The following is a 24,053-nucleotide window of genomic DNA, read 5'->3' as shown; positions in this document are numbered from 1 at the left end:
AAAATTCAACAAGACTTCCATCTTGTGTTTAGCAGAGATTTGGGTTGAATAATGTTTTGGATTCTCTACCAGCATTTCTTGAACATTTTAAGTACCAGGCAGAGCTGCCAAAAGCAAAGTCAAAGCCAAAGGTCCTAAAAATGCTTTATTCAACAAGCCATGCTCATGCTGGGACACCAGGAGTCGTGTCCCCGCCAGCAGTGACCCTTTCTAGTGAGCTAAACCACAAAGACCACGCTGAGTGGGGCCCCTAGCCGGGGCCAAGGGGGTTCACCGCACTCCCCACATATACAAACACGCAAATGTACCACAACACCATCAAGCGCAGCACGCTCCCTTGGAGCTGAACACTCAAGCTTCTCCCTCCCTTTTCTCTCCATCTCCGCCTCTCTAGGTCTCTCTGGGGAGCCTGTCTATCCGCACAGCGTGGGGATTGTTCAATTGCTGAGAAAATGTACAAAATGCTTTCTCCTCTCTTCTGTTGAGCCATTTCCATTTACAGTAGATTCTGGGAATGGTGCAGAAATCCCCTTTGCCCAGCACTCAAGATGTCATTGTGCATTTGGTATCCATGCATAACTAATAATTACAAGTGGGGACTGTAACATAGGCATGCAAACCCTTGAACTTAATCATATGCACATACAGGAAGCAAGGCAGGAGCATTACCTATTACACTGAATAAGTGTTGTTAACTTTTTAATGCTCGAGATTTAGATATATTTATTTGGGGCCCTGTTAAACATTTAATAGCCTAATAAATTAGTGTTAATCAAACGTAGTTATTTATATTATGTTTTAAAGCTGATTTTTGGATATTTTTATTTATTTATTTTATTTGAATAATCAATTGCTTTCCTTCTTTTTTGAAACCGGTTTCTTTTATCTGGGCTGGACGAGGAGCCTAGTTTGTTTGACCAAAAGCCAAAGAGAGCAGGATGATAAAAGGGTTAAAATAATTAACAACTAACAATTAAACCTAATTTAGCTGCCAACATCTTTGGGGGTTTTTTTTTCAAAAGAAAGGGTTTTCCTGTCCTATCATAACAGATGGGATCATTTAGAGATTTTTAAATTCTACTGTAATGCAAACTGGAAGTATCTCTTTAGTGAATCAAATAAGATTAAGCTTTTTCACTAACAAACACCATAGGCGATTTTGGTGTGAAACAAAGGATGAATATGTAAAAAAGCATGTTATCCCCACTGTTAAGCATGGCAGAGGATGTATGATGCACTGAACTCATAATTGTGTGTTTGGTGTGACTAAGTATGCATCATATCTTATCATGTTTAGCTCCATCGCATCAATGACTGCTAAAAATGCTGACAGCTGCCTAGAAACAAATCTTATCGTAAGGTGCACACTTTCATCAGATTCAACTTCCATCTAACTGAAGTCTCTGAAGTTTTAAATCATTTTGGAGGAGCTACAAAGAACTGATAAATTTTGGTCTAAAACTCCATCTGAAAGGGAAACGTCCAAATACATCCTAATAATCATTATTTATAATTTTATTTATTTATTTTTTAAAAAGGAAACAACAATATTCCACTGTCCTACCCTTTTAATCAAGCAAATCTGATTTGGTGTTTTACTTTAAAAATGAAAACAAATAAGGTTTACAGACTTTATGTGTTTTCGCACACATTATGACTAATTCTGAAACGGAAAAAAATGTGTTTACAATTATCTTGAGGCTCAACTATGTTTACTACATTGAAAAATTATCTAAGCTGCTCTGAAATGTATTGGTTTAAAAAGTATCAATTTTCTTATTGGGTAAAGTGGCCCCCTCCTTCCTGGGCACAATTCCAACAGTAGGCGGTCCTAGCACACCCAAATAATGAAGAAAAATGCTAGGTGTGTTGCACCCTTAATACGGTAGGTATTCTATTACTTGCAAGTTGCATCAATATTTAATGAGGTTGGTGTCCGATTTGTATATAATTTATCACTGCTAAATGAAATGTGTATTTTACTGTTTTTGTGCAACATTTTATCACTTCTATCAGTTCTACATTCCACATTTTAAAACAACTTTAACATAGAAAAGAGCGCCAGGAAAGCTACTTTGGCACCTTAGATTGAAAGCAGAATCAAAACTGCTAATTTTATAACATAGTCAAAACTGGACTGAGTTGTTCCACATGAATTACATTATATTTAAACAGTTTAAATTTGGAAAATCAATCAAATGTAAACAAAACATCAAAAAAATAGTTTAAATGGTGTAGCTGACTCCCTCCTACATCCAAATAAGTCAAAAAGTGGGGCTTAAATGAGGGAAAAACCTATATGGGGAAACTGGACAATGTCCAACTTCCTATAAAAAAAAGCCTCAGTATTTTAGATTGCAGTGGGCTGGAGCGTATTAATTGTTTTTCGTGCCACAGGCACTGATAAAATGTATCTATCAAGATGGCAGGACAATTCAATGTTTCTCTTGGCACTGTGCATCTTCCACAATTTTTTACTCTCCTCCCTAAGTATAGACCATCCACTCTTTCCTCAACCAAATGATCCTGACTGTCACCCCTTTTAAGATGGGCCAAGCTGTTGAAGACCCCATTATCAAAGTAAAGCACACAATTCAAGTTTTCTTGGTTGGACTCGAGAGTGCAGACTACAAATTTAATGGTGAAATGTACTGAGAACGGAGGGGAGTTCATGCGTGCTTTGGAGCAGAGCGAGGAGTGGGAGAGGAGGGGAAGGTGGAGAGGTTGGAGCGGGAAGGCTCAGTCAGAATGGAAGGGCCAGAGTCGAGAGTCAGCGAGCGCTTCAAGCGTTAACGTAATTGCAAGAATGTGAAAAATGAGGCGGCGGGGCTCCCGAGTGAAGCGAAAGGTCAGAGCATGCCTCACACAAAACAACTGGCTAGAGGACGGCCTCATTAGACCATTAAATCAGTTGCCCTTGGTCCCATTCTCTTTTATTTGCTGTGCCTGCTATTTTTTTTTATTTTTTCTTTCTTTAATTTCTATTTTGAATTTTAGTTCTATTCTCATCTCTTAGCTGCATGCTGCATGAACTATCCAGAAGAGCTGGATGTTGCATTTAGCATGATTTAGCCTTGGTCAGCGTGGGCCCATCGCATGGGGGTGTACCGTAACTGTCTTTGGCTAGCATTGATCTGCTGTTACTGGATACGGTGGGGAAAGGAGTCGATAAGTGCTCTGTGGATTACAGGTCACTTGTACTTATGTGTGTAAGATAATCAATAGGCAGTGCATTTCTTTCTCTGAGTCCCACCCACCCCCACCCCCATTCTCTTTTGGCTCCTCGTGCTCTCCAAACCCACTTGCACTTGCAAGGAGACATGTACAAACTTTTTGGTATCATCCGGTTTTTGACTTTTTTCTTCTCTCATTTGGAAGCCCTAAGGTACTCCTTCATTTTGTCTATTCACATTAACATACCACAAACTTTAATGTATTTTTATTAGAGTATCATGAAACAGCTAAATTCCATGTAAAGCATGATTTATAAGTAGGAAAGTGATACCTAATTCTATATTTTTGCATGAAAACATAAATCTGAAAAGTGTATCCTTCAGTCAGCCTATCTGAGTCAATTCTGTTTAGAACCAACTTTCATCTCAAGTCTTTCACACTTTCTTATGTATGTTTCCAAGATCCCCCCTGTCCCTGCTGAAAGAAAGCGCTTTGGGTGAGGAAGCAGTGTTATTTCTTCACCTCACAAGACCTTTGCATATAGACAAAAATTATTAATTTAGGTGTTGTTGGCTATAGCACTGTTAGCGCTATTTACAAACCTTTGATTATTCCTACATAAATTGAAGCAAGCTAGATTGGTTCTGCTGGCTCCAAAAATAAAAAAAGTAGGAGCAGCAGAAAAATACTGTGGGGATTCTTTTTCAACAGGATGGGAACGCTTGTGAGATTGTTGAATATTATCTTTCAGGGTATCAGAGTAGGGCAGGCTGAATAGAAAATTTTCTTTACAGTTTTGCACTACTCTGCATTGATCTACTGTACCACATAAAATATTATTGGAGTTCGTGGTAAATGCTGATTGGGTTTTGGTATGAATACTTTGCAATGCTATGTGTGACTCAAACTAAATAGTTGTCTGTGCACTCTGTATAACCTCGACAGAAACAAACAACCATATTGGGTGTCCCTTTTTCATTAATCATCTCTGCACAGACACCCAATCAAGCCTTACTATCACTGCCTTCATCATTCCTAACTAGCCTGACATCAGAATATGATCCATCTACTTCTGAAGCATCCAACCACAAATGTCGTCTGTGGCCTCAAGTCTGTGGTCAGTAATGGTTCAAAAGCTGCAACAAAAATGTTTCTGTCTGGACAGCAGGAGATGATATAAACACCACATAGGACACAATAGATCCATCAATACATGTGATAGTTTATTGACAAAACGATAGTCGCAACTAATGCAAGAGTCCCCACTTGGTGAAGGAGTTTGTGAAGATAAACTGGATGGATTTTGTAAGTAAAAGCATGTAACATTAGTGGGTTTGATGAAGAGAGAGAGTTGTAGAGAGGCCCATAACGGCAAGTATTCTCTTCGAAAGAAGAAAAGAAGAGGGTGCAGTCAAGGCAAAATGTCAGTGCATTTGGTCTCGCCTTTAAACTTACCAAAAAGCCTATTATTTCTCCAGTTTACGTGTCAAAACTGGTACACACCGTGACCAAAATACTAACAGGAGGACAGCTGTGGCACATGCTATTTAATGAATTCAAATAGTCTTGTTTTGAAACGCATTATTAGTGTTTGGCATGTCAAGTGGGAGATAACACCGAACACAAGACACTATGAGACGTGATTATGAGCTTTTGTGTGGGCAAAGTTAATATGGTTCACATTCAACCGGGAACTGGCAGAAAAATACTATTAATCACCAGCTTTTATTTAGCTCTTGTAATAACAAGATCTTGAAAAGCCTGTTCTGAGGCTGGTACATTAAAACAGCTGTTGTTCAGGTTTATGCCTGAGCCGTACCGCAGATGAGAGTTTGCTGTCAGGTTTGACTGTTCAGATGGACAGCAGTTAAAAAAAGGAAGTCTGAGATATCTTGGAGAAAACTTCTATAGCAATGCACATCCTTCCCTGAATTAAAATACTTTATTCCTTTAAGTGATTTAAAGTTCCTTATAAAAGTATTTACTGCCCTAAATCTTCAACAATTTGTCCCAATTACAATCAAAATGTAGATTCTGGAGTTTTATGTAATAGAAATGTCTTTTATTAAATCCTCTATGCAGTATTTTTGTTTTCAGTTATTGCATAAATTCCAATTAGAAGATACCAAAGTTTGTAATTGAAATGTGTTAAAAAGTAAACAGCAACTTAAAGGGGTTTAAATCCTTTATAAGGCACAGTACTTTTTATCTGTGTAAAAAAGGTGAAGTAAATTTGATCACCCCCTTTTAAGTGTGTTAGTGCTCCTTCATGATGGCCATTTCAGTGCTAGCTCACCTTGTTCGCTGCTGTTGTCGCCGCTCTGTGAAGCATGTCCCCCGCTGGAGGGCCCCGGTGTGCCAGCTGAATGTGTGGAGGTGGCGTCATCGTGGTCTCTCCAGGAAGCTGGGTTCTAAAGGGTTTAAAAAAGGGAGAAAGTAAGCGTGGGAGCCATGCATCCATCCGTGCGTCCAACAGCATTCCCAATCCAAGCCACAAACCACAAGACAAGACATAAATGGGGAAAGACAGATGGGGGAGAAAGAAAATATAAAGAGAGGATGTCCAAATGAGTTCTCTAAAAATATAAAAAAGACATCTCTAAGGCAACGTCAGGGTGCTTAGCATGCTTATCTTATTCTGGCAAGGTAAAGAGTCCCCATGGTTAGTTCAAAGCCAGCAGAAAATCAAAGAAGCTACAATAATCATGGGTAAATAGAGAGCAAATGATGCTCCAATACAGTTGGCTATAAGTCAAAGTGCTGTAATCAAAGTGTTTCATTAAGGCATGAGGGAAAAACACAGCACTGCTAATGTGGCAGCTGACATTGAGAGCTGTATGGCTGTAAGCTTTAAGGCTTGTGAATAATCATCTAAACACATATGGCACATATAACCGATTGACACTTCCGTGTTAAGACAGAAATACAGAGGTAAAAAGTCCAAACACACCACAGCTGCCATTAATCATTACTACTGTCAGAAATGAAAATAAGATATGGCAGCGACTCTCCTGCTAATCTACCAAAAATGCTTTCACACCCACTCTGACATACACAAACGCTCACAACAGCATGCAAAAATACACTTAATCTTTAACGATAATGATATATTATGGATGTATACATATTCACTTTTAGGTATACACACAGACTTCAAAGATGTGTCCATAAACAAATTTTCCTCTCTCCTTTCCTTCCTCTTGCCTTTTATTCTCTTAATTTTCGTCCTCTCTCTCCTGGTCTTTCCTACTGCCCCGTTAGTGCATATGGGGAAACAGGATTTTCTATTGTACAGGAAGGGCTTTATCAGCCACACGAAGGCAGGCTAGAGGTGGAATTTCCTTTGCCATTCAGGCAATAGCCGGACAGACTGTCACGTCACACACAGACTCGATGAAACGCACACCAGCTGATACAGCCTGGTTGCTCACGCAACCCTCTTTAGTTGTACCCAATTTAACGTGTCACCTGAGCACGATGACAAAATGTTGGCTCTGATGTTGTTTGTGGGGGAGCGGGGGGGACCCCGAGAGAAGCAGATCCTTGAGCAGAACCCAAGCTAAACAAACACATGCCTGTGCCCAGGCTTCCCACAAACCTCAACCCACTTCTCAGTTCCCGCTATTGGTTTTTTCTTCTCCAAATACACAGACATGTATACAAAACTAAAGGGAAAATGAATATGCAGAGAAGAGCATTCCAAGAGATTTTTTTACCATTCTGTCCAGCTTCAGTCTTTGAAAAAAAATGTCCTTTTCTCTGTTGTCTCACCACAGAGTAGTCTCCCTGCCTGCCTGTTGTGGTACTAGAGTCAAAGTGAGCCGTACTGGAGCAGGAGAGACAGGACAGGGCACAGACACTAACTGAGGTTTGAAAAGCCGAACTCCCTAGGGAACAGAGTCCTGATGTGCTGCTGCTTGTTCTCCTGCAGAGGCGAGTCCGGCCGCCGTGGCTTGTGAACGGGGCCCTTTTATCTGCTAAGTTTTTTGAGGAAAGGCGGGCTGCTTTCTCAAACAGCTTGGAGCTGAAAACAGCAGACAGAAACACACAAGACCCTTCAGACTCAGGGCCCCACTCGAGGCCTACTCAGCGTCAGCTGTTTGCCGGATGGCAATCAGATGAAGAGCTTGGAGAATTACTCAGAAGAGGGGTGAGAAGACAGGGCGAACAATAAACCCTGCGTTGGTTTTAACCCTGAGGAGTGAGCCCAGAGTGTCCCTGCCTCTGCTCTGATTGTATCGTGTTCACTCCCGGGGCCACTGCTCAACACATGGCAGCCAGGGCTGTTGTTAAAGTAATTTTTCAGTTGATCTCAACAGTGTGTATGGTAAATAAAATCACTAATGTGGGAAAAGCCCATCAATCCCATCGCCTTTGTCAAATGCAGCGCAAAAGGAAGGAAGAAAGAGTGGTGAAAATCCCAGACTCCCCGAGTGCATTATGTATTTAAGGAGAGTTCGGCTGCGTGCTCTCAGGATGAGCTGTTGTTGTGCTATTAGAAGAAAATGACTGGGTTTTACTTCCTCACAGTGATGGCAAGGCAGAGGACTGAGCTGAAGATCCATGCTGGCTTACTTATTCTATCTGAGCTTCTCCAGCCACAGCATGGCTTTAATGCAACAGCCAAATCGATAGGACTTAATTTAGCTATCATTGCAGAGTAATGTGTCATTTTTAATGGTGCTGGCACTAAATTAAATTCAAAGACACCTCAGCTAATGGCATAAAAGGGAATGATATTTTGCTGTGATTTGCTACCCTGTGGATTTAATGTGCCTGTATGCTGAGATATAGATGGAGATTTGTTAGCTTCCCTCTTAAAGAGGAAAAGGAGAACTGCAGCACTTTAAGATGGAGTAATAATAATACAGAGGATACTTTGCACTAGAGCACACCCACCTTACTTTTAAAGAGGTAGTTCATGATTTTTAATTAAGTCAAACGTCTCGGTTAGATTGGTTCTGCTGGCTAGTGGGTAACAGCTAACAGAGTGCTAACAAGTATTTTAAATGCCTTAAATATTTTCAGTCTAAAAGAATCATAAACAGTTTATCCAACCTCTATTCTACTGACCTTTAAATCTAATTTGATTATCAGCTGCTCATTTAATCTCATATTTCATAAGGCCCAGCTATTTCTAAGTAAAGTGCACAATCACAATCAGAAGTGATAAGGTGTGATGTGTGATCTTATAAAAAGGATATAAAAATAAACAAAATAATAAGTGACATAATGGTATGTGGGAGCAAATTGACATGGAGTCCAGTTCCATGTCAGATTATGGTGCCAATTACTAAGGAGATCAATTCTAGTTGATCTGAGAATATGTTTTAATGCTGGTTTTTTGGACGACAGTGTAGGTAAGATATCACCTCCTTTGAACCTTCTATCAGAATTGAGCTATCCCTCCTATACCGGCAATCCAGGCTAATCTCACAAACTTGTCAGCAAAACGAGATCCCAAATATCAAAACAAGTGTGTTTTAACTTTCCATGTTACATGAAGCAACAAAAGCAACAGCCTCTCCTCCCAATGAATTATTTAGAAGTCCTCCTCAAGCTGCAGCGGGTGCATCATCAGACGCTGTGCAACACAAACACACACAACCATTTTGTCACAAACCCTGTGGGTCTGGTAAAGTTCAAACAAGTTGCAAGGAAAAAGAGATTGTGTCACCCAAATAGTCTTCAACATACACCAAAACACGGAGGAAGCAGCAAATGCCTAAAGCCCATGTGACTATTCCCTAAAGCTGGGCATAATTAGGAGTCAAACATGGTTCACTCCATGCTCTTCACTAATTGTGTTAAAGAGCAGTGTTACTAGGAGGAGGAGGAGGTGGAGAATCCTGGCAGGCAACTGATACACACACAAACCTCTAACGTATGCACAAATATACACAACAGGACTAGATAGAGAGCATGATACAAAGAAGCCAAGTCTCTAGGGACAAGCTTTTGCTGGTCTTTGCAACTGCTGGCTGATAATACAAGTTGTAATTAATATAAAAGCAGGAGACAATATGGGAAGAGGGGCTGGCAGTTCAGCCGGGCCACAAGAGAGCAAGGAGAAGGCTGCTGTCCCCAGTTTCTCATTTACAAACACCTGCCCAGTACAATTTTACTTTCCCTCACTGCAGTCTGCCTATATCCCTAGGAATTTCAAATAAATTGATTTAGCTGCAGCATTGAATTTCACTTTAATTCCCTGGAAACCTGAAGAGGAAAGGGGAAAGTTTCTTTGTGCTGTAGGAGCATACAAGCACAAGGAGTGACTAAAATTGTATATGCTGCAGCTACATGGATGAACATGCACGGAACATCTAACAGGGCAGTAAATCATATAGAGGGCTGACACCTCAAGATGCATCTTGACATTAACAGAGAAGGAAATAAAATCAGCTTTAATTTTTTTATTCTTGCTGTTGATGGGTTAGGCTCATGATTACATTCAGCTCCTTCAGGAAAGTGCCGGAGCAACTCTTCTGAGCTCTTTAAAACAACCTCAATTATCCAGGAATATAAAGAGTCTTTAATTTAGCAGCTAATGAATCACAACAGTGAGTTAGAAACATTCAGGAGTGATGAACTGGTTGCAGTGAATCAACCCTTCTTTTAATCACGTTTGCACGAGCCATAATATACAAGCAAACATATCTTCAGGGAAAAAAAAAATTTTTTTAACGTGACTCCAGCATTTAGCATAAATGTAAATGTCATCACCTAAATATAATAGGCATATAAATGTCATTATTAAACTGACATTTGATTTTATTAGTTCCTCCAAATAAGTCTTAAAAATAAATTCTTAGCACAATCATTAGTTGCTTAGCATAGAATTTAATGAAAGTGAGATGATGAAAGTTTGTGGTATTTAAATGCGTGTAGTGAGTGTATTGTTTTCTTTTTTAAGCAAAAACTAGGTGGAGTTTAGACGATGCAACAGGTGAGCATGTTTAGAAATGTTTAACAACGAGGATCTGCAGGTGAGTCATAACCAAAACGGGCATCTAAAGTCATAAAATTCAGTAATCATAACACTAAAAGGAAAAGGAATAATTCAATAATGAACTGAGAACGAGGCCACCAACTTGGTCTGATATGCAGAACTGAACCAAGCGCCTATCTCCACTGAATAGCCTTAGAATGAGCTATTTCATTCGCTTTCTAACTTTACAGCAAAGCCCCTTGAACCTGCACCGAAGAATCCAAACAGAAACGGTTTGTTTTCCTTTCTCCAAAGCCTGCCATGCACTGCTGAGATAAGCTGCACTATAACTATGGGAATCAGTGAAACTCCCCGAGGAAAGCTTTGCAAAACAAAGCAGGAGAGCCCTGCAAAGCATGCTGAAATTCTATGAAAATTTTGAAACTGTGCAGGAATTGATTCAGTTCTACTAATTTGTACAAATAAAAGGGAAAGGGGGAGCCATATGCTAATAAGAAGGCACAATGGCACAAGAAGACATAAAGACTAATTCATTAGAGCAGATAATACTCAGAGACTGTTAATTGTAATTGTCACTCTAATTGGATGAAGCCCAAAGAAAAAAAAAGAAATTTTAGTCATTAATTAGAGACATGAAAGTGCACACAGTGGCCATATACAAAAACTCCACTGCTCTGTGAGGGTATTTTTTTTTCTTATCAGTCTTTGTGTAATCCGGCATCTTTTTCTTTCCCTAAATAGGACGGAGTGGATATGAGGAGGGGGCAATGAGATGGGAAGCCCTGGGTGGGCTTACATGTCTGAGATAGCCAAGGCAGGCGAGTAAGGGAAATCAACAGTGTCAGCAAGGCCTCATCCTGTTCTCACTATACCATAATCCAATCATCTGCAAGACAGTGCTGCATTCAAGTGTAAATAAAAACGTGCTTATTATTCTCCACCATCAGGTATGAGGAGGGGAGGCAGAAACAGGGGAAGGAGACACTCAGTGAAGAGTCTCATCATCTACAGAAAAACCAACTTTCTTTTCCAAATGAGATGTAGCCCGGAGCTATATTATTAAAAATGCATATCAAAGCAAAAAGAGGGAAAAAATGGACGTGAGAGATTCTAACTAAATAAATTAGCATATCTAACTATCAAATCGCCTTCCTCTCCTCAGTGAGACAAGGACAGAAATGAATAATAAATCAGAGCCAGAGTGAACAAACAGAAGGGGAAAAAAATACTTTTGTAAATTGTAGATGCAGCTCTTTTTAATGATAGAAATATCAACAAATCTTCTCAAAAACAACACCATCTATGTCACAATATCTATCTTTATAATAATAACTTTTATACATTCATATAACAAACACTTATGCAACTCAGGAAAAAAGAGACCACAGCAAATGTATCTGTTTCTATAATTGTACTATATGTATCTATGCAATGTTTAGCTTTATTTAATAAACTGCTGATGACATTTATCCCAAATTTTAAAATAGCTTTTGTGCATTTGTTTATAGATGATGACAAATGCTCAAAATTAGAGATTATGCCTTTTTCAGACCCGAAATTACTTTAAGGAAGAAGAGAATAGTTCACATACCCCTTTTAAATAATGTAACAGTTTTTTTTGTTGTTTTTTTTGTTTTGTTTTTTTTGTTTGCTGCTGTTGTTTTTTTTCTTTTTTTGTGGGGGGGTGGGGGGTTGAAAGACAACCTCAACCAATTGTTACTTCAGTAGCAGGTATTGGAATTTACCGAAAAACAATATTGCTACATGGCTTCCATACATATGATTTATTAAACAAATTTTAATGATAAAGTGATCTCTTATTTAACCCTGAGCTGTATACAACTACAACAGCAAACAAGAGGGGGAAAAAACGACCTCTGATGTGGAGAAATTCAGCCCAGTAGTTGAGGTGCAATAAAAAGTTCAATGGTGCCACAGAAGTGAAATAAATCCCTCAAACCTTAAATGCCTAATGAGGTGGTCAGTCCAAACGACCAACAGATAAATAGCCTGTCATGGAACCTGCTTTGTTTATTGCCTCTCCTTATTTGCTTTATTGACACATTTCATTCTCTAATTATCAAAAATATTCCTCACGCGTGAAGCCACGCAGAGCTGGTGTCTGAGGATCCATCTGAAATTGGCTTGAGTATCCAACCATCTGCCATGAAACTAAACAGGCCAGTTTATCTAATCTCTGCAATATAAACAACAGCATGCCTCATTTCTGCACTTGTGTTTGAGGGCCGCAGTGTTGCACTTTTTTTCAGATGTTTCTCTGGATTCTCAGCTCTAAACAAAGTTTACCTTGTGCCATGCTTGCAGCACCGCTGCATAAGCGAAGGTACAACTCCTATTAGGCCTATGGCCAGACTCAACAGATGCAGCGCACAGACTTTGCATAACACTTAAATCTGCTTTAATTCCTAATAGGCTTTGCCTTGCGCAGCACAGATATTTAACCAGTCACTTTGTTACTCAAGCAGCTCATTTTTACTCCCATAATAAAAAAAAAACATTAGGTTTGATCACAGGCGCACAGATATCAGCTCAATCATTCAATGTCAGCCCAATCCATACAGCGCAGGGAGATTACAAGGTAGACTGTGTGTTTATTACACCAAAAATGCGCGATCTAAACTGTAGGATCGATCTTCAAATTTAAAGCTACTGTACTTCAGGTGCATATAATTGAATTCAGCCTTATTCAGCCTACGGCCATAAAGCCGCCGCAGCAGAGAAGAAAGCAGCAGCAGAGCAAGAGGAGAAAAAAAAAACAAGGCAAATCAATACAAAACAATTAAACACATTAGCATCAACAGCAATAGGAGCATCCTCCAGACGGACCATCATACGGCTTGTGAACTTGGCATTGATGGTAAGCCTTTAGCTCTGAGATCTCTCTCAGTAGGTTCGCACTTTTTCCACCTCTGCTCCAAAAACCCACAGCTTTACGCACACAGCCCTCCAAAATGTAAAGCTACTCTTTCTTTTTTAAATATTGACCCAGAGAAGCTTAAACCACTGATACCCTGCTTAAAGCTTCAAACCTGCGCAGCTAATAATTGCCTCCCTTTTCCATTTCCTTCCAGCGTGCGTTGCTCAATAAATGCGCGTCTTTACGCACGGACACAAATCTCCACAGGCGCATAGGGACGCATCATCCACACATGACTGCTCCTAATCAAAAGACTAAAAACAACAACTCCATCTATTGTATCACAAGTAGCTTTTGACCTCACAGCATCGTTTTTTTGTTTTTTTGTTTTTTTTTTTTTACTTATACGCCACAGCAAGGTTTCTGTACAGGCTGCTCATGCCAGTGCCAAATGGACTGCCTCAGCAAAAAGTACCAATATTTAACAGAAACGAATAGATTCTCATATAAAATAAAATAAAAATAAATAAATCTTCTAGGTAAACAGCACAGAAGTCATAACAAAAAACCCAGTAAAAGCGGGGTTACTTACGTGGTCTGCGAGATTAGTTGATGATCCTGAAAGTTCTTCGTGATCTGACTTTGAGCTGCCATCCCGCTCATCAATCACTAGATCTATTGGCATTTTTCCTTTCAAACAACTGATGTACCGGTGGCAAAAATTGTCGCACAACTCGTGGACCTGATGACAAAAAAATAAGGAAGAAAAAAATATATATGATTAGGATGGGGGTGGAAACGATCCAGTCAGTCCAAGTCCAAGATTAACTCGAACTAAGGTGCATTATCGGTGGCGAGGGAAACAATAGTCAAATTGTTGCTGCTCTGTTTATTATTCTCCCGAGACATGAGCAACAAGTTGGACAGACAAAAGAAAAAAATAACAAGTGCGCCCGTAATGAGCGACTTGAACCGAACATGCGGATCAATATCCGTGCGCAACGTGGGCACAGAGCCCCTGACATATTTCATCAATAGCTCCCCCAGCCGCGTCAATAATTGGTTAAATGAAACATCTTATTGGTTTAAAACGATAATCCTAAAACTCTCGTTGCTTTTGGTTTGTGGTTTAACGCTAATAAAATAAGCACTGTAAGGTTGATCATCAGATTAATAATCACAAGTACCTTTTCTAGCTCCAAGAGGTGAAACCGTAATACTTGTATGGCTTGTATCATCTGGAACAGAAAGGAAATAAAGACAGAATGGGAAAATGGTGTGAATAATAATTCTTTATCAAACAAGGACGTTGTGGAAATCATGACATGTTCTTTGCTGGGAAACAGGAAAACAGAGCTGCATATCAAAATCACTGACTGGTCAGATTTTAAGAATAGAATGCGGATCTCAGATCTGCGCGCAATTTCTAATCATGGACACATTTTCCAAACAGAGAAGCGCACTTACCAAATTATCCAACTCTGGATTTGATGAAAATAAAGGCTTTTCTGCTCGGACCTAAAATAAAGCAGAGATTTAAATACATTTTGTTACTCCTGATTCTAACTTGAATTCATTTTTAGCAATTAAACTTTTGTGGCAACTGAAAAATACGCATGCTTAAAATGTAAAAATTAATAAACTTTTGACTGTAATAATCATGAGTGCCGCAAAAAACTGCTGTATTTAATATTTTTTATTTTTTTATTTGTTTTAATTTAATTTTAGTGTGTTTTTGAAGTTGAAAAATTGACCTGTTTGGCAAAGACTGCGATGTCCTCGTTGAAGGAGTCAGAGGAGCAGACATCGCCGCCCGCTACGCCGGGCTCCCTCGGAGTACATGTCGCCAACTCGCACTTCTCGAAAACCAGCGCGAGCAGTGGGAATAAAGGGTGACTGCAAAGAGGAGGGGGAGAAAAACACAAGCAGCCTGAGTAAAAACGAGCAGCGGCTGCACGGAACCCCGCTGCAAAAAACAAAAAAAACAAAAAAACAAACAAAAAAAAAACAAACAAAAAAAAAAAAAAGCCAACCTGTATGCTTCTTAAATACATGCATTTGATTTTTGTTTAAAACAGACATACGCAAAAACCCAAGATTATGCTTGGAGATTTTTCTATTATTATTTCTACTACCGTTGACCCGTCCTCGTTTACAAAGGCAGCATATTCATGGCTAGTAAACTAACACAGTGCGGCTGTTATAAGGTAAGTTTATACATGTAAAAATGTTAAATCCTTAGGGAAATTGGAATATTTCCTTAATTTGAGTATAATGAAATAATCGACTAGTAAACAGTGATATTTCTTTCCGTGCAAAGTTTAAAAACTCCAAACTCACACAACCGATAGAGATCTTTGGATTATATGGAAATATCTATCTGAAATATAGGATTCTGTATTTCGCTTCAATAACCTAATCTTGTGTTTTCCCTCTGAGAAGGCCTACAGCTATAATCCGCAACAATAATAATATGGATAAAAATAACAACGAAATTAGGAATATTTTTAAACAGATTATGTTATGTCGCTGTTTACCTGCATTCTTTTTATATAAAAAAAAAACAAAGGGCTTTTTTTATTTAGCAGCAAAAGAGTTTAAGCTCTATTCCTACACTTATGAAAAACGATCATAAAACAGATTATGTTTGTGGATTATAAAACTGTCATTGAATATATCAGTGAGAAGGGGACAAATCAGGATTTTTTTTTCCCCTTCTTACATTGTTCAAGAAAAAAAGAAGCCTCAGGAGGACACGCTGTGCTTTTTAACGCAGTAAGTGTGTAGGTGTGTGTGTGTATGATCTGTAAACGTTAAAAAAAATAAATAAATAAAGCTGTAAACGAAACTACAACCTTTTAAAGCAGGTGATCATTTTCTCCTTGATATATGGATTGTGACAGTAATATTGAAGCAACAATGCAACTCGGTTAAAATGTTTTTTGTGTGTGTTTTCCCTGTGCCACTTTCGAAAGCTTCCATATTAATTTACAAGCTCAAGGCTGATACTCTTGCTTGCTGCAGGCTTTTACAATGAGTGTAAAATTACACAGCAACAAACCCCCCTAAACCACAATGTGGCTGTAAAGTAAACCTGTAGAAAAGTCTACTAAAAAACAAGCGGCGAGAGAGAAAAGTAAGTTCACCAAGAGATCCAAACAAAAAAAAAAAAGAAAAAAGTCTATATGGATGCATGTCTAACTCATGCAAACCTTACCCGTAAATTTGATCTTTGTCCCTCTTTAAAACGTCGTTGACAGCAGAGCCCATGCTGGTGGGCATAACGTTTGGATGTGGAGCGTGGGCTCCGTAGTGCTGGCTGGCGTGGAGCGGCGGTCCGTGGTTCAGGTGGTGGACCTGGGGAAGCGGCCGGGGCGCATGCGGGTCCCCGTACATGGACGCCGGAACTCCGTCCATCCCACCATAATGGGCCAGCTCATCGTACTGAGAATAAAATTAGAGTAAAAAATTAAAAGCGAGCTTCTTATGCAAACTAACATAAGAAGTATTTTTCCATAACAAAGCATGTTGCATCTGATTTTAAACAATCGCAACGAAGAATCAGAAAGAAGCTGCAGCCAGAGTAAAAGTGTCAAATATTAATGAGCTGCAGCTTGATTTTTTATCATTACCAGAAACATTATAAAGTTAGGTTGTTCCCTCTGCGCAAAAAGAGCGAAACAGTTCGGAGTCTCCCGTCAAACTGCTTTGTGGAGCCTTGTCGGGGAAAAAGTGGAGGCTGTCACTTTGCTTGGAGAGTGAGAGCGCAGCAGAAAATGTCAAATAGAGCCGCTTTGATAAGAAAACTTTGTAAAATTGCCAGCACCCCTGACTTAGAAAAGGGGGCTGCGATGTGAGCAGGTAGAGCGGAGTGAGATTTAAAACCTACCCTTTGCGCCATCAGGCTGCGCTCCAATAAACTCCCGAATCTGTCCGTATATGTTTAATATCCCAGATCGGAAAGTGATTTAGTGGCACGATTCCCCTTCTTTCAACCAACTTTTCCCCCTTTTTTTTTTGTTGTTTTTGCGAATTCTCCTATTCGCCGGTGTGGTTCAGTTCAAACCGTGGCATCGGGAAGTTTTTTTTTTTTTGCAGCAATTTTTTCTTGTTTTCCTTCTTTCCTCCAATAAAAAAAAAAAGAAAAAGAAAAGAAAAAATGCGCCAAAGTGAAGGTTACAATCGGCCCATCAACAACCTGCATGTAACTAAACTGTCGTGTCTCATGGCTTTTTGCCACTCCAGCTGTCAATCAAAGCCAGAGGTTGTCAAGGTAATGAATGAATGACGGTTGGTGATGATGTTCAAGAGAAGGACGAATCTTTTTTAGTCCGTTTTCATCCCGCAAGTCTGCGTCTCCTTTAATGCCTCCAGATCGCTATCTTGTTTTATTATCACCCGCAAAAAAAGAAGAAGAAGAAGGGAAAAAAACGGTGTAGAAATTAAGAGAGTGCGATTCGGATCTCTTCTTTTCTTTCCCCCGTAGGTATTTGGTCTATCTTGGCGAGACTGAGATGAGTGAGTGTCAGCGAGTGTTGGCAGGTTGGCTGCTGGCTTGCTTATAGAAACAGAGTCAGTTCTCAGCGCTGAGCGGTGGGCGAATGAAATGACGGATCCCGGAAGTAGCGGTGGCCATAGCCAGTCCTGCAGCAGCTCCGCACAAGAGAGAGGAGAGGAGAGACCAAATCCTGTGATATGCAGAGTGTCTATGCCAGACGCGGGGACGGCTTCAACTCCACACTGGGGGTAGAAAAAGCACGAAACTCCCACCCCAATCCCTCTGAATCACCGAGGAGAGACCTGAAGAGAAAGCAGGAGAGGGCTGAACATGAGGGCGGATATATGTTCAACGAAAAGCACAACAGTGACTGCAACTTAACTGCATGAATATTCATTTAGAATAAAGAAATACAAAAATCACTATGGAAAAGTGAAATTACGCACAAAGTATCCAAATATTTACGCACGTGGATTAAAGCAAACCTTTGTCAATAATCTGCTTTAACAACGCATTGTATTGATTCTGCTTTTAGGATCACGTGCTATGTTTGTGGTTACAAGCTGATATTCCTTCCTCATATCTTGGTAATTCTTCATAATCTGATGGCTAATTATTGCTTTACAGTGGAGTTGGGGGGAGGGCGTAATTGGGGCAATGGCCATCCTTATAAATCTGATCTTCTTTTAGTATGAATATTAATATCTTATGTTTGTATGTTCTTATGTTTCACTAAAGCTATTTTCTCAATTTCTTGTTTACAAACCACATATAAATACTCTAGTTTAATATAAATGAACTCATATAACCCCCACATGTCTCTCTGTCATTTTGGTCTGTCCCTACCACCCTCACCAACACCATCTCCTTAATTGATGTTGAATTTACTTTACTTAAAACGATATTTCTATAGTTAAATGTAAGTGTTCTTAGTTTAATATTATATTCTACTTTTTTATCTGGCTGCTAATAATTGTGCATCTGGGACATAATGAGAGGCTGAGATTATTTTTTTTTAACCAATGACTTGAAGAAAAGACAGGACAAAGTTTGATGAGATGGCATCAATAATGAATCTTTTTTTAAATTATATTTTTTAATAATAAAAAAAACCCTACCAACCACACACAGAAAAGAGAACTTGCAGAAAGTAATGCCAGAACATTTTAAACAAAACCAGCAGGTTTACCAGATCTTCCAACCACTAAAGACACATGAACAAAACCAAAACTAGACTTCAAATTATACTATAACTATAAGAATCATTTCCAAAAAGAAATTATTAAACAATTGGTTATGTTTAACTTGAGCTGAAACTTCTCTCCGCAGCAACAACATCCATCCTGAAGATGAACATATTTATCTGCAAGTCTTTCCTTTATAGGGCACTTCCGGTTTTGTGGTGCCGCTTTGAGGTTATCAACCTATCTGAGTCCCTAGTTTAGTCACACTCCTTTAAAACTTTCTGTTCACCCATGTTGCTCTGCTTTTTTTCTTTTTTCTCCATTTTTTCCTTTTTTACATTAAACACCCCTACCAGCCAAAATATGAACTTTTCCAGGATATATATATAAAAAAATGAAAACCTTTTGTGGAGGAAACTAATTTTGCATGTTTCTTCCTTCTATCCCTTCTTTTCATAGGAGCTTACCTCAGAGCAGTCAATTATCAAAGCTCCCCCAAGATCATCTATCATGTGAGGAGATTGAAGTTTAGAGGAGGAGCAAAGCACCGGCCATCGATTCCAATGCAGACCCCCTCCCTCCTTTTTATTTATTTTTTTACTTTTTGCCACAAAACAGAACCAGGCCATCTACCCCTTTAGCCCCATCAGCTCTAATATGCCTTCATGGCCGTATTATTAGGTTCAACACATAAAGGCTCCATTTGGAGCTCGGTGACATTTTTTTTGATGGTGGAAATTAATTATTCACAGGTTAGGATTAAACGCTCAGGGAGATGGGCTGTGGCTACTATTGGAGGGTCAACAACTCTCCCACCAAACAAAAATACGCAGCCAGTTGCAGGGCTTGAGTACACAGACAGCTGAGTTGAGAAACAAAGGAAAATGATTTAATAAATGAAACCGTGACAACAGTTATGTTTGTTGGCATACAGCGAGGAGGGGGCTGGGTGGGGTGTGCAGGACTGCAGGCTTTGACAAACGGCTGTATGTGAGGACATTTGGACGCGCGATACCCCGAGAAGGAGCTGCAGAGCTGCTCGCATGGAGAGCCAAGGCGCTCACCGTCTCCAGGTCTCTGTGCGCACTCTGTAAACACAGCCGGTCCAACATGCACTGCCACTGAGACTCTGTCTCTCATTACTTGAACGCTACCGATCTCAGTGATTCCTGCTCTAACGCTTGCATTTCTTATTCTGTTTTATTATTTTTTTTCAACCACTATCTTTTTGGATCAGCCGCGGTAAGTAGCAAACGCCTCATACTCAAACACTTTTTTATTTTACCACGCATTCTTTTCATTCTCGGCTAAAGTTGAAAAGTTTTTCTTTTTGTTCTTTTAACTCATTCCATCGGCTTTATTGTTTTAAATACAACTCAGAATCAATTCCATTTTGACTTAAAGTCTAAAGGAGAAATTTTATTTTGCATGCTTTTAAATTTAATGTGCGAATATAATAGATAAATGTGATTTACCCAGAAGGAGAACCAGCATAGCGCTTGTTTTAATTAACAGCTCCAAATTAAAGCTATTAAATTGCATACCTATAGTTATTTAATTATTTGATTATATTTAAATGTATTTAAAAAAATACAATAAAATGTTATAAGACTATAGGATTTCTTAATCCTGTTTTGTTTTGCGTAAAAATTGGAGCACAGATAACTGCTTAATCTTTTAATGGTATGAGAATCAGCACAAGCTGAGAAAGGTAATTAAAATCAATTAAGCTCTCCTGCGCAATTTGCTAGCTCGGTGTGCTCTGGAAATTTATTGCAGATTATAATAAAATGTATTTATTTACTAACTCTTAAAAACAAATGAAAAGATGGCATTGCCATGCGGCAAATTTTCATCTGGTGGTGTCAAATTGAGGTCAGTTTAGGGTTAAAGCGCTCGGTGTCCGTGTGGGGACATGGCCAGCTGCGTTTGGATTCATTAAAAAGGAGGAGGTCGGGAGGGGGGGGATCCATTTCAATGAAAACACTGCTGGGACAGTCACCGGGGCTAAAGATCCCCCTGCATGTCACATGCACAGGTGCGCCAAGACCAGTGCGCCACCGCGCTAAACTTCCACACTGTTGAGTTTACTGTTCTGCAGGACCCCCCCCCCCCCCCCCCCCCCCCCCAAAAAAAAAGAAAGAAAGAAAGAAAAAAGCCTGTTGCTAGGTATGAAGAGAGATGCATTGTTGATTTTAATTCCCTCCCAAAAAGATCACAGATATCAAACGAGCTCAAAAATCCTCTTAGTGACCTTAAACACTCTTGGAGAAACAATCGGCGCTCAACCCGCAGGAACAAATAAATTCGCACTAATCTTGTTTGTAACTTTGTTCCTCTTTGGAGCTCTGAAGTGTTTGAGATTATGCAAATGAGAGAGGCTAATGTAAGAGAGACTGAGATAAGGCGGGATCACAGGAGGGCTGCAGAAGAGACGCGGACAGTGAAGAGACAAAAACAGTTTGATCCATTTTTATTTGCCATGGAATTAGAAAAAAAATGCAGGAATTGTTTTTTTTTTTTAAATAAGTGTGTATTCCTCCAGTAAGTAAAAGCAATGCAAAATGTATCAATTTAGTAAGATTAATAATTAAAGCATGTATAAAAGTGTTTTTATTTTTTTATTTTTATTTATTTATTTATTTTTAGGACAAACTTGCCCATATCTGCTTAGAGTCAAATAATAGTTACTTCCTACTCTTGCATGAAGCATTACCTCAGTCCTCTACATATGAACTCCTTCTGACCCCCGGAGTGAAATGTGACTATAAGCTCTCCGACAAAAAAGGAGGCCGTGCAGCTCAAATACTTGTAAAAGTTTCGCGTATAACTGTAAATTCTTTGGTTCCAAAGCCTCATTTTCCCCTCCACCGCTTCTCAGGCTCTGGTGTCAGAGGGTCTGCAAAGGGAGGAGGAGAAGGAGAGGGTAGAGAAAGCGAAGGGAGGCCAACATTAAATGTTACTGTAGCTTTTCTGCCCCCCCAACTCTTCAAGAAGAAAGAGAAATATGCAGCGCTCTAGCGACACCTGGCGGCTGCAAATAATGCAGAAAAGGCAACCGAATGAAGGCCCAAAAGAATAAACTCCGACTGTAACAATTACATGAGAAGTTTTTGTTTGTTTGTTTTTAAAGGTTTTTTTTTTTTGTTTTTTTTTTTATTAGTTATTTGTTTTTAAGAAAAAACAACTTTTGTGCGAAATTATATCAAAAAATAATTATTTGTCATTTACCTTTTGGTAAACTGTAGAAAATAAATTACAGTGGAAATTATACCACAGTAATTCTATGTTGATGGGTGTTAATTTTTTTTCACGTTCTTCCTTTTATTTTCTGTAAATTCTGTTTATTTCTTACTAAAGAGTTTGTGTTTTGAGAAAAATAAAATAAAATATTTTATCAGTCAGAAGATGCATTGTTAAACAAACCTTTCCATCTTAATGATTCGTATAAATTCTTAAGACTTATTTTAGGATTAATTTGCAAGTTTTTTTATGATTGAAAGCTAAGTAAAAATGTTTTCAATAATGTTATTGACTGCATGGAAAACATAGTCATTCTAAAAAGGTTGTTTGATAGCTTTATGATTTTAAGCTTTATTTCAAGGTGAGTGTTATTTTTTATAATAATAAGAACAACAACAATAACAATAATAATTACTATTTAAAGTAATAAAGCCGAAAAGTGAAAAAAACAAAATATTTTTCATATTTAAAAAACACAGGCCGTTTTATGTTTGTATATCTAAGTTTTTCTGCTGAGCAGCCTTGCAGAGCCTTGCAGCTCTATCCGGCTGTGGCTCAGTTCGAGCAGGTCACCACCGAGATTAGAGCCCGTCGTTAACGCCTGCTCAGATCCACCAAATGCTGATTTAATGAGCTTGCATTGGCTGTTTGTCCCAGAATACCTGGCGAGCATGTGTTAGGGACGCCACCTAATCCTTGTGTTTCCTTTTAACTCTACTTTAGGAGGGCAGGCTTCAGAAACGACTCTGATTTCTTTTTCTTATGTTTAATATTTTTATAGTTAGAGTGAAAAAAGTAAGGGTTTTAGAAATATATTTACAGGTGGCCAAATATTACCAGCTGTAATTGAGAGAAGTTTAAGTGGAGGCCGGGAAACTGAGGAGTTAATAGCGCTGACCCTCTTGCTGTGCCACTGTCGCTCATCATTTATCAGGCTTAAGGGGCTTAAACACGCAGCACAGGACCACCTTTTATTACATATCAAACCCCCTCTCTCTCCCTTATCTACATTATAAGAAATGCACGCATCGTTGACTGTTATGCGGATTTGGAAACAGAAACATGTCCAATAAAATCGCCCTCCTTCGCTGATCAGAGGAAATATATCTTTAGGCGCAGCGCGCTTTAAGCCCCTCATTAAATTCCTTCTCAATATCTGCCTCCTCTTTGAGACGAATTTAGGAAACGCTCTGTTGTTTAGCCACTATTTTTGGAAATATTAAAGTCTTTGTGCTCTTAGAACGATTGAGGAATGAAATTAAGAATATAGGTAATTAGAAATTTCATATTTCTAAAACAATGCGCAGAAAAAAAAAGATTTGCGCACATTAATGCTGCGCTATTTAAAACTAATTAAATGTGGACTAAATTTACACAAATTACTTCTGGCAGAATATATATTTATTTTGTCTTGTGGGACTTTATATGATTATTATTGTTGTCACTTTACTATTGTTATTTGTTTTATGGTAGTATTTTGTGTGCATATATTTCAGGAGTTTTTTTTTTTAGCATCTCTTTCCTTTTTTTTGTTGTTGTTTTTTTTTTTTGTATTATTATTATTTTTGTATTTTTTTTAGCTGCAGGTCCCTGCATGCCTCAATTGTCGGCTGGTTTCCTCCAAGGACATCGCGGGGAAGTCAGCTTGAACGCAGCTGCATTGGCGTGGAGCGACGTTTTGATATTCAGGTCACACAGGGGAGTAAACACTGCTCTCCTGTTCAATAAACATCATTGATAAGGCTGCACATCCGGCCATTTTCAAACTCTGAAGAGGGTAACAGCAGTTATTATTTGTAAATGCAGATAAATGTATTTTTCCACCTTCAACTACCCTGTTTTATTTTAATAGGTTTTAGTTTTTGGATGTGTTCCCTTTATTGCTTCCTCATTAAAGTCCTAGAAAGTTGAGTTTTGAGTCCCTCTATTTATTTCTACACACAGTCTCATGAGTAAAAGTTGGCCCCACCAACCCACCCCCCACACACATTGCACCTTAATCAAAAACACCCAACCCAGAAGACAAAACCTATTATTGTGGATTTTATTTCCCTATGTCACCTCACCTCTGCTGTTTCAAAGCATGATAGAAAAAAAAAATGCCATTGAACTCTGCAATCACTTGGG

At 39.0% G+C, this 24,053-nt stretch overlaps 1 protein-coding gene and 1 long non-coding RNA gene across 9 annotated transcripts in view; one reads left to right on the top strand and one right to left on the bottom strand.

Annotated features, from left to right (window-relative positions):
- meis2a (Meis homeobox 2a) overlaps positions 1–17,795 on the bottom strand; it is an 89,464-nt gene extending 71,669 nt beyond the window's left edge. For 2 of the 8 annotated variants that reach the window (XM_038272652.1, XM_038272636.1), the window contains exons 1-7: positions 16,891–17,793; positions 16,219–16,445; positions 14,756–14,897; positions 14,469–14,519; positions 14,189–14,239; positions 13,594–13,743; positions 5,471–5,585 (exon numbers count right to left, since the gene is read on the bottom strand). In XM_038272652.1, the coding sequence (XP_038128580.1) occupies positions 5,471–5,585; positions 13,594–13,743; positions 14,189–14,239; positions 14,469–14,519; positions 14,756–14,897; positions 16,219–16,445; positions 16,891–16,902 (748 nt within the window). In that variant the 5' untranslated portion in view covers positions 16,903–17,793. Of the gene's footprint in view, positions 1–5,470; positions 5,586–13,593; positions 13,744–14,188; positions 14,240–14,468; positions 14,520–14,755; positions 14,898–16,218; positions 16,446–16,633; positions 16,792–16,890 lie in introns of those variants that run through there. The other 6 variants (XM_038272663.1, XM_038272682.1, XM_038272672.1 and 3 more) reach the window with 4 other exon arrangements.
- Positions 17,796–19,282: 1,487 nt separating this feature from the next.
- On the top strand, positions 19,283–23,837 carry LOC119774927. Its single transcript, XR_005279596.1, has 2 exons — positions 19,283–19,925; positions 23,507–23,837. It is a non-coding gene; the product is annotated as an uncharacterized LOC119774927 (long non-coding RNA).
- The last annotated feature ends 216 nt before the right edge of the window (positions 23,838–24,053 follow it).

Source organism: Cyprinodon tularosa, unplaced genomic scaffold (assembly GCF_016077235.1).
Source record: "Cyprinodon tularosa strain WSP-4 unplaced genomic scaffold, ASM1607723v1 ctg120, whole genome shotgun sequence".
In the NCBI taxonomy this organism is placed as follows: domain Eukaryota; kingdom Metazoa; phylum Chordata; class Actinopteri; order Cyprinodontiformes; family Cyprinodontidae; genus Cyprinodon; species Cyprinodon tularosa.
Note: the sequence above shows the minus strand (reverse complement) of the source record. Positions and strands in the feature narration are given on the sequence as shown.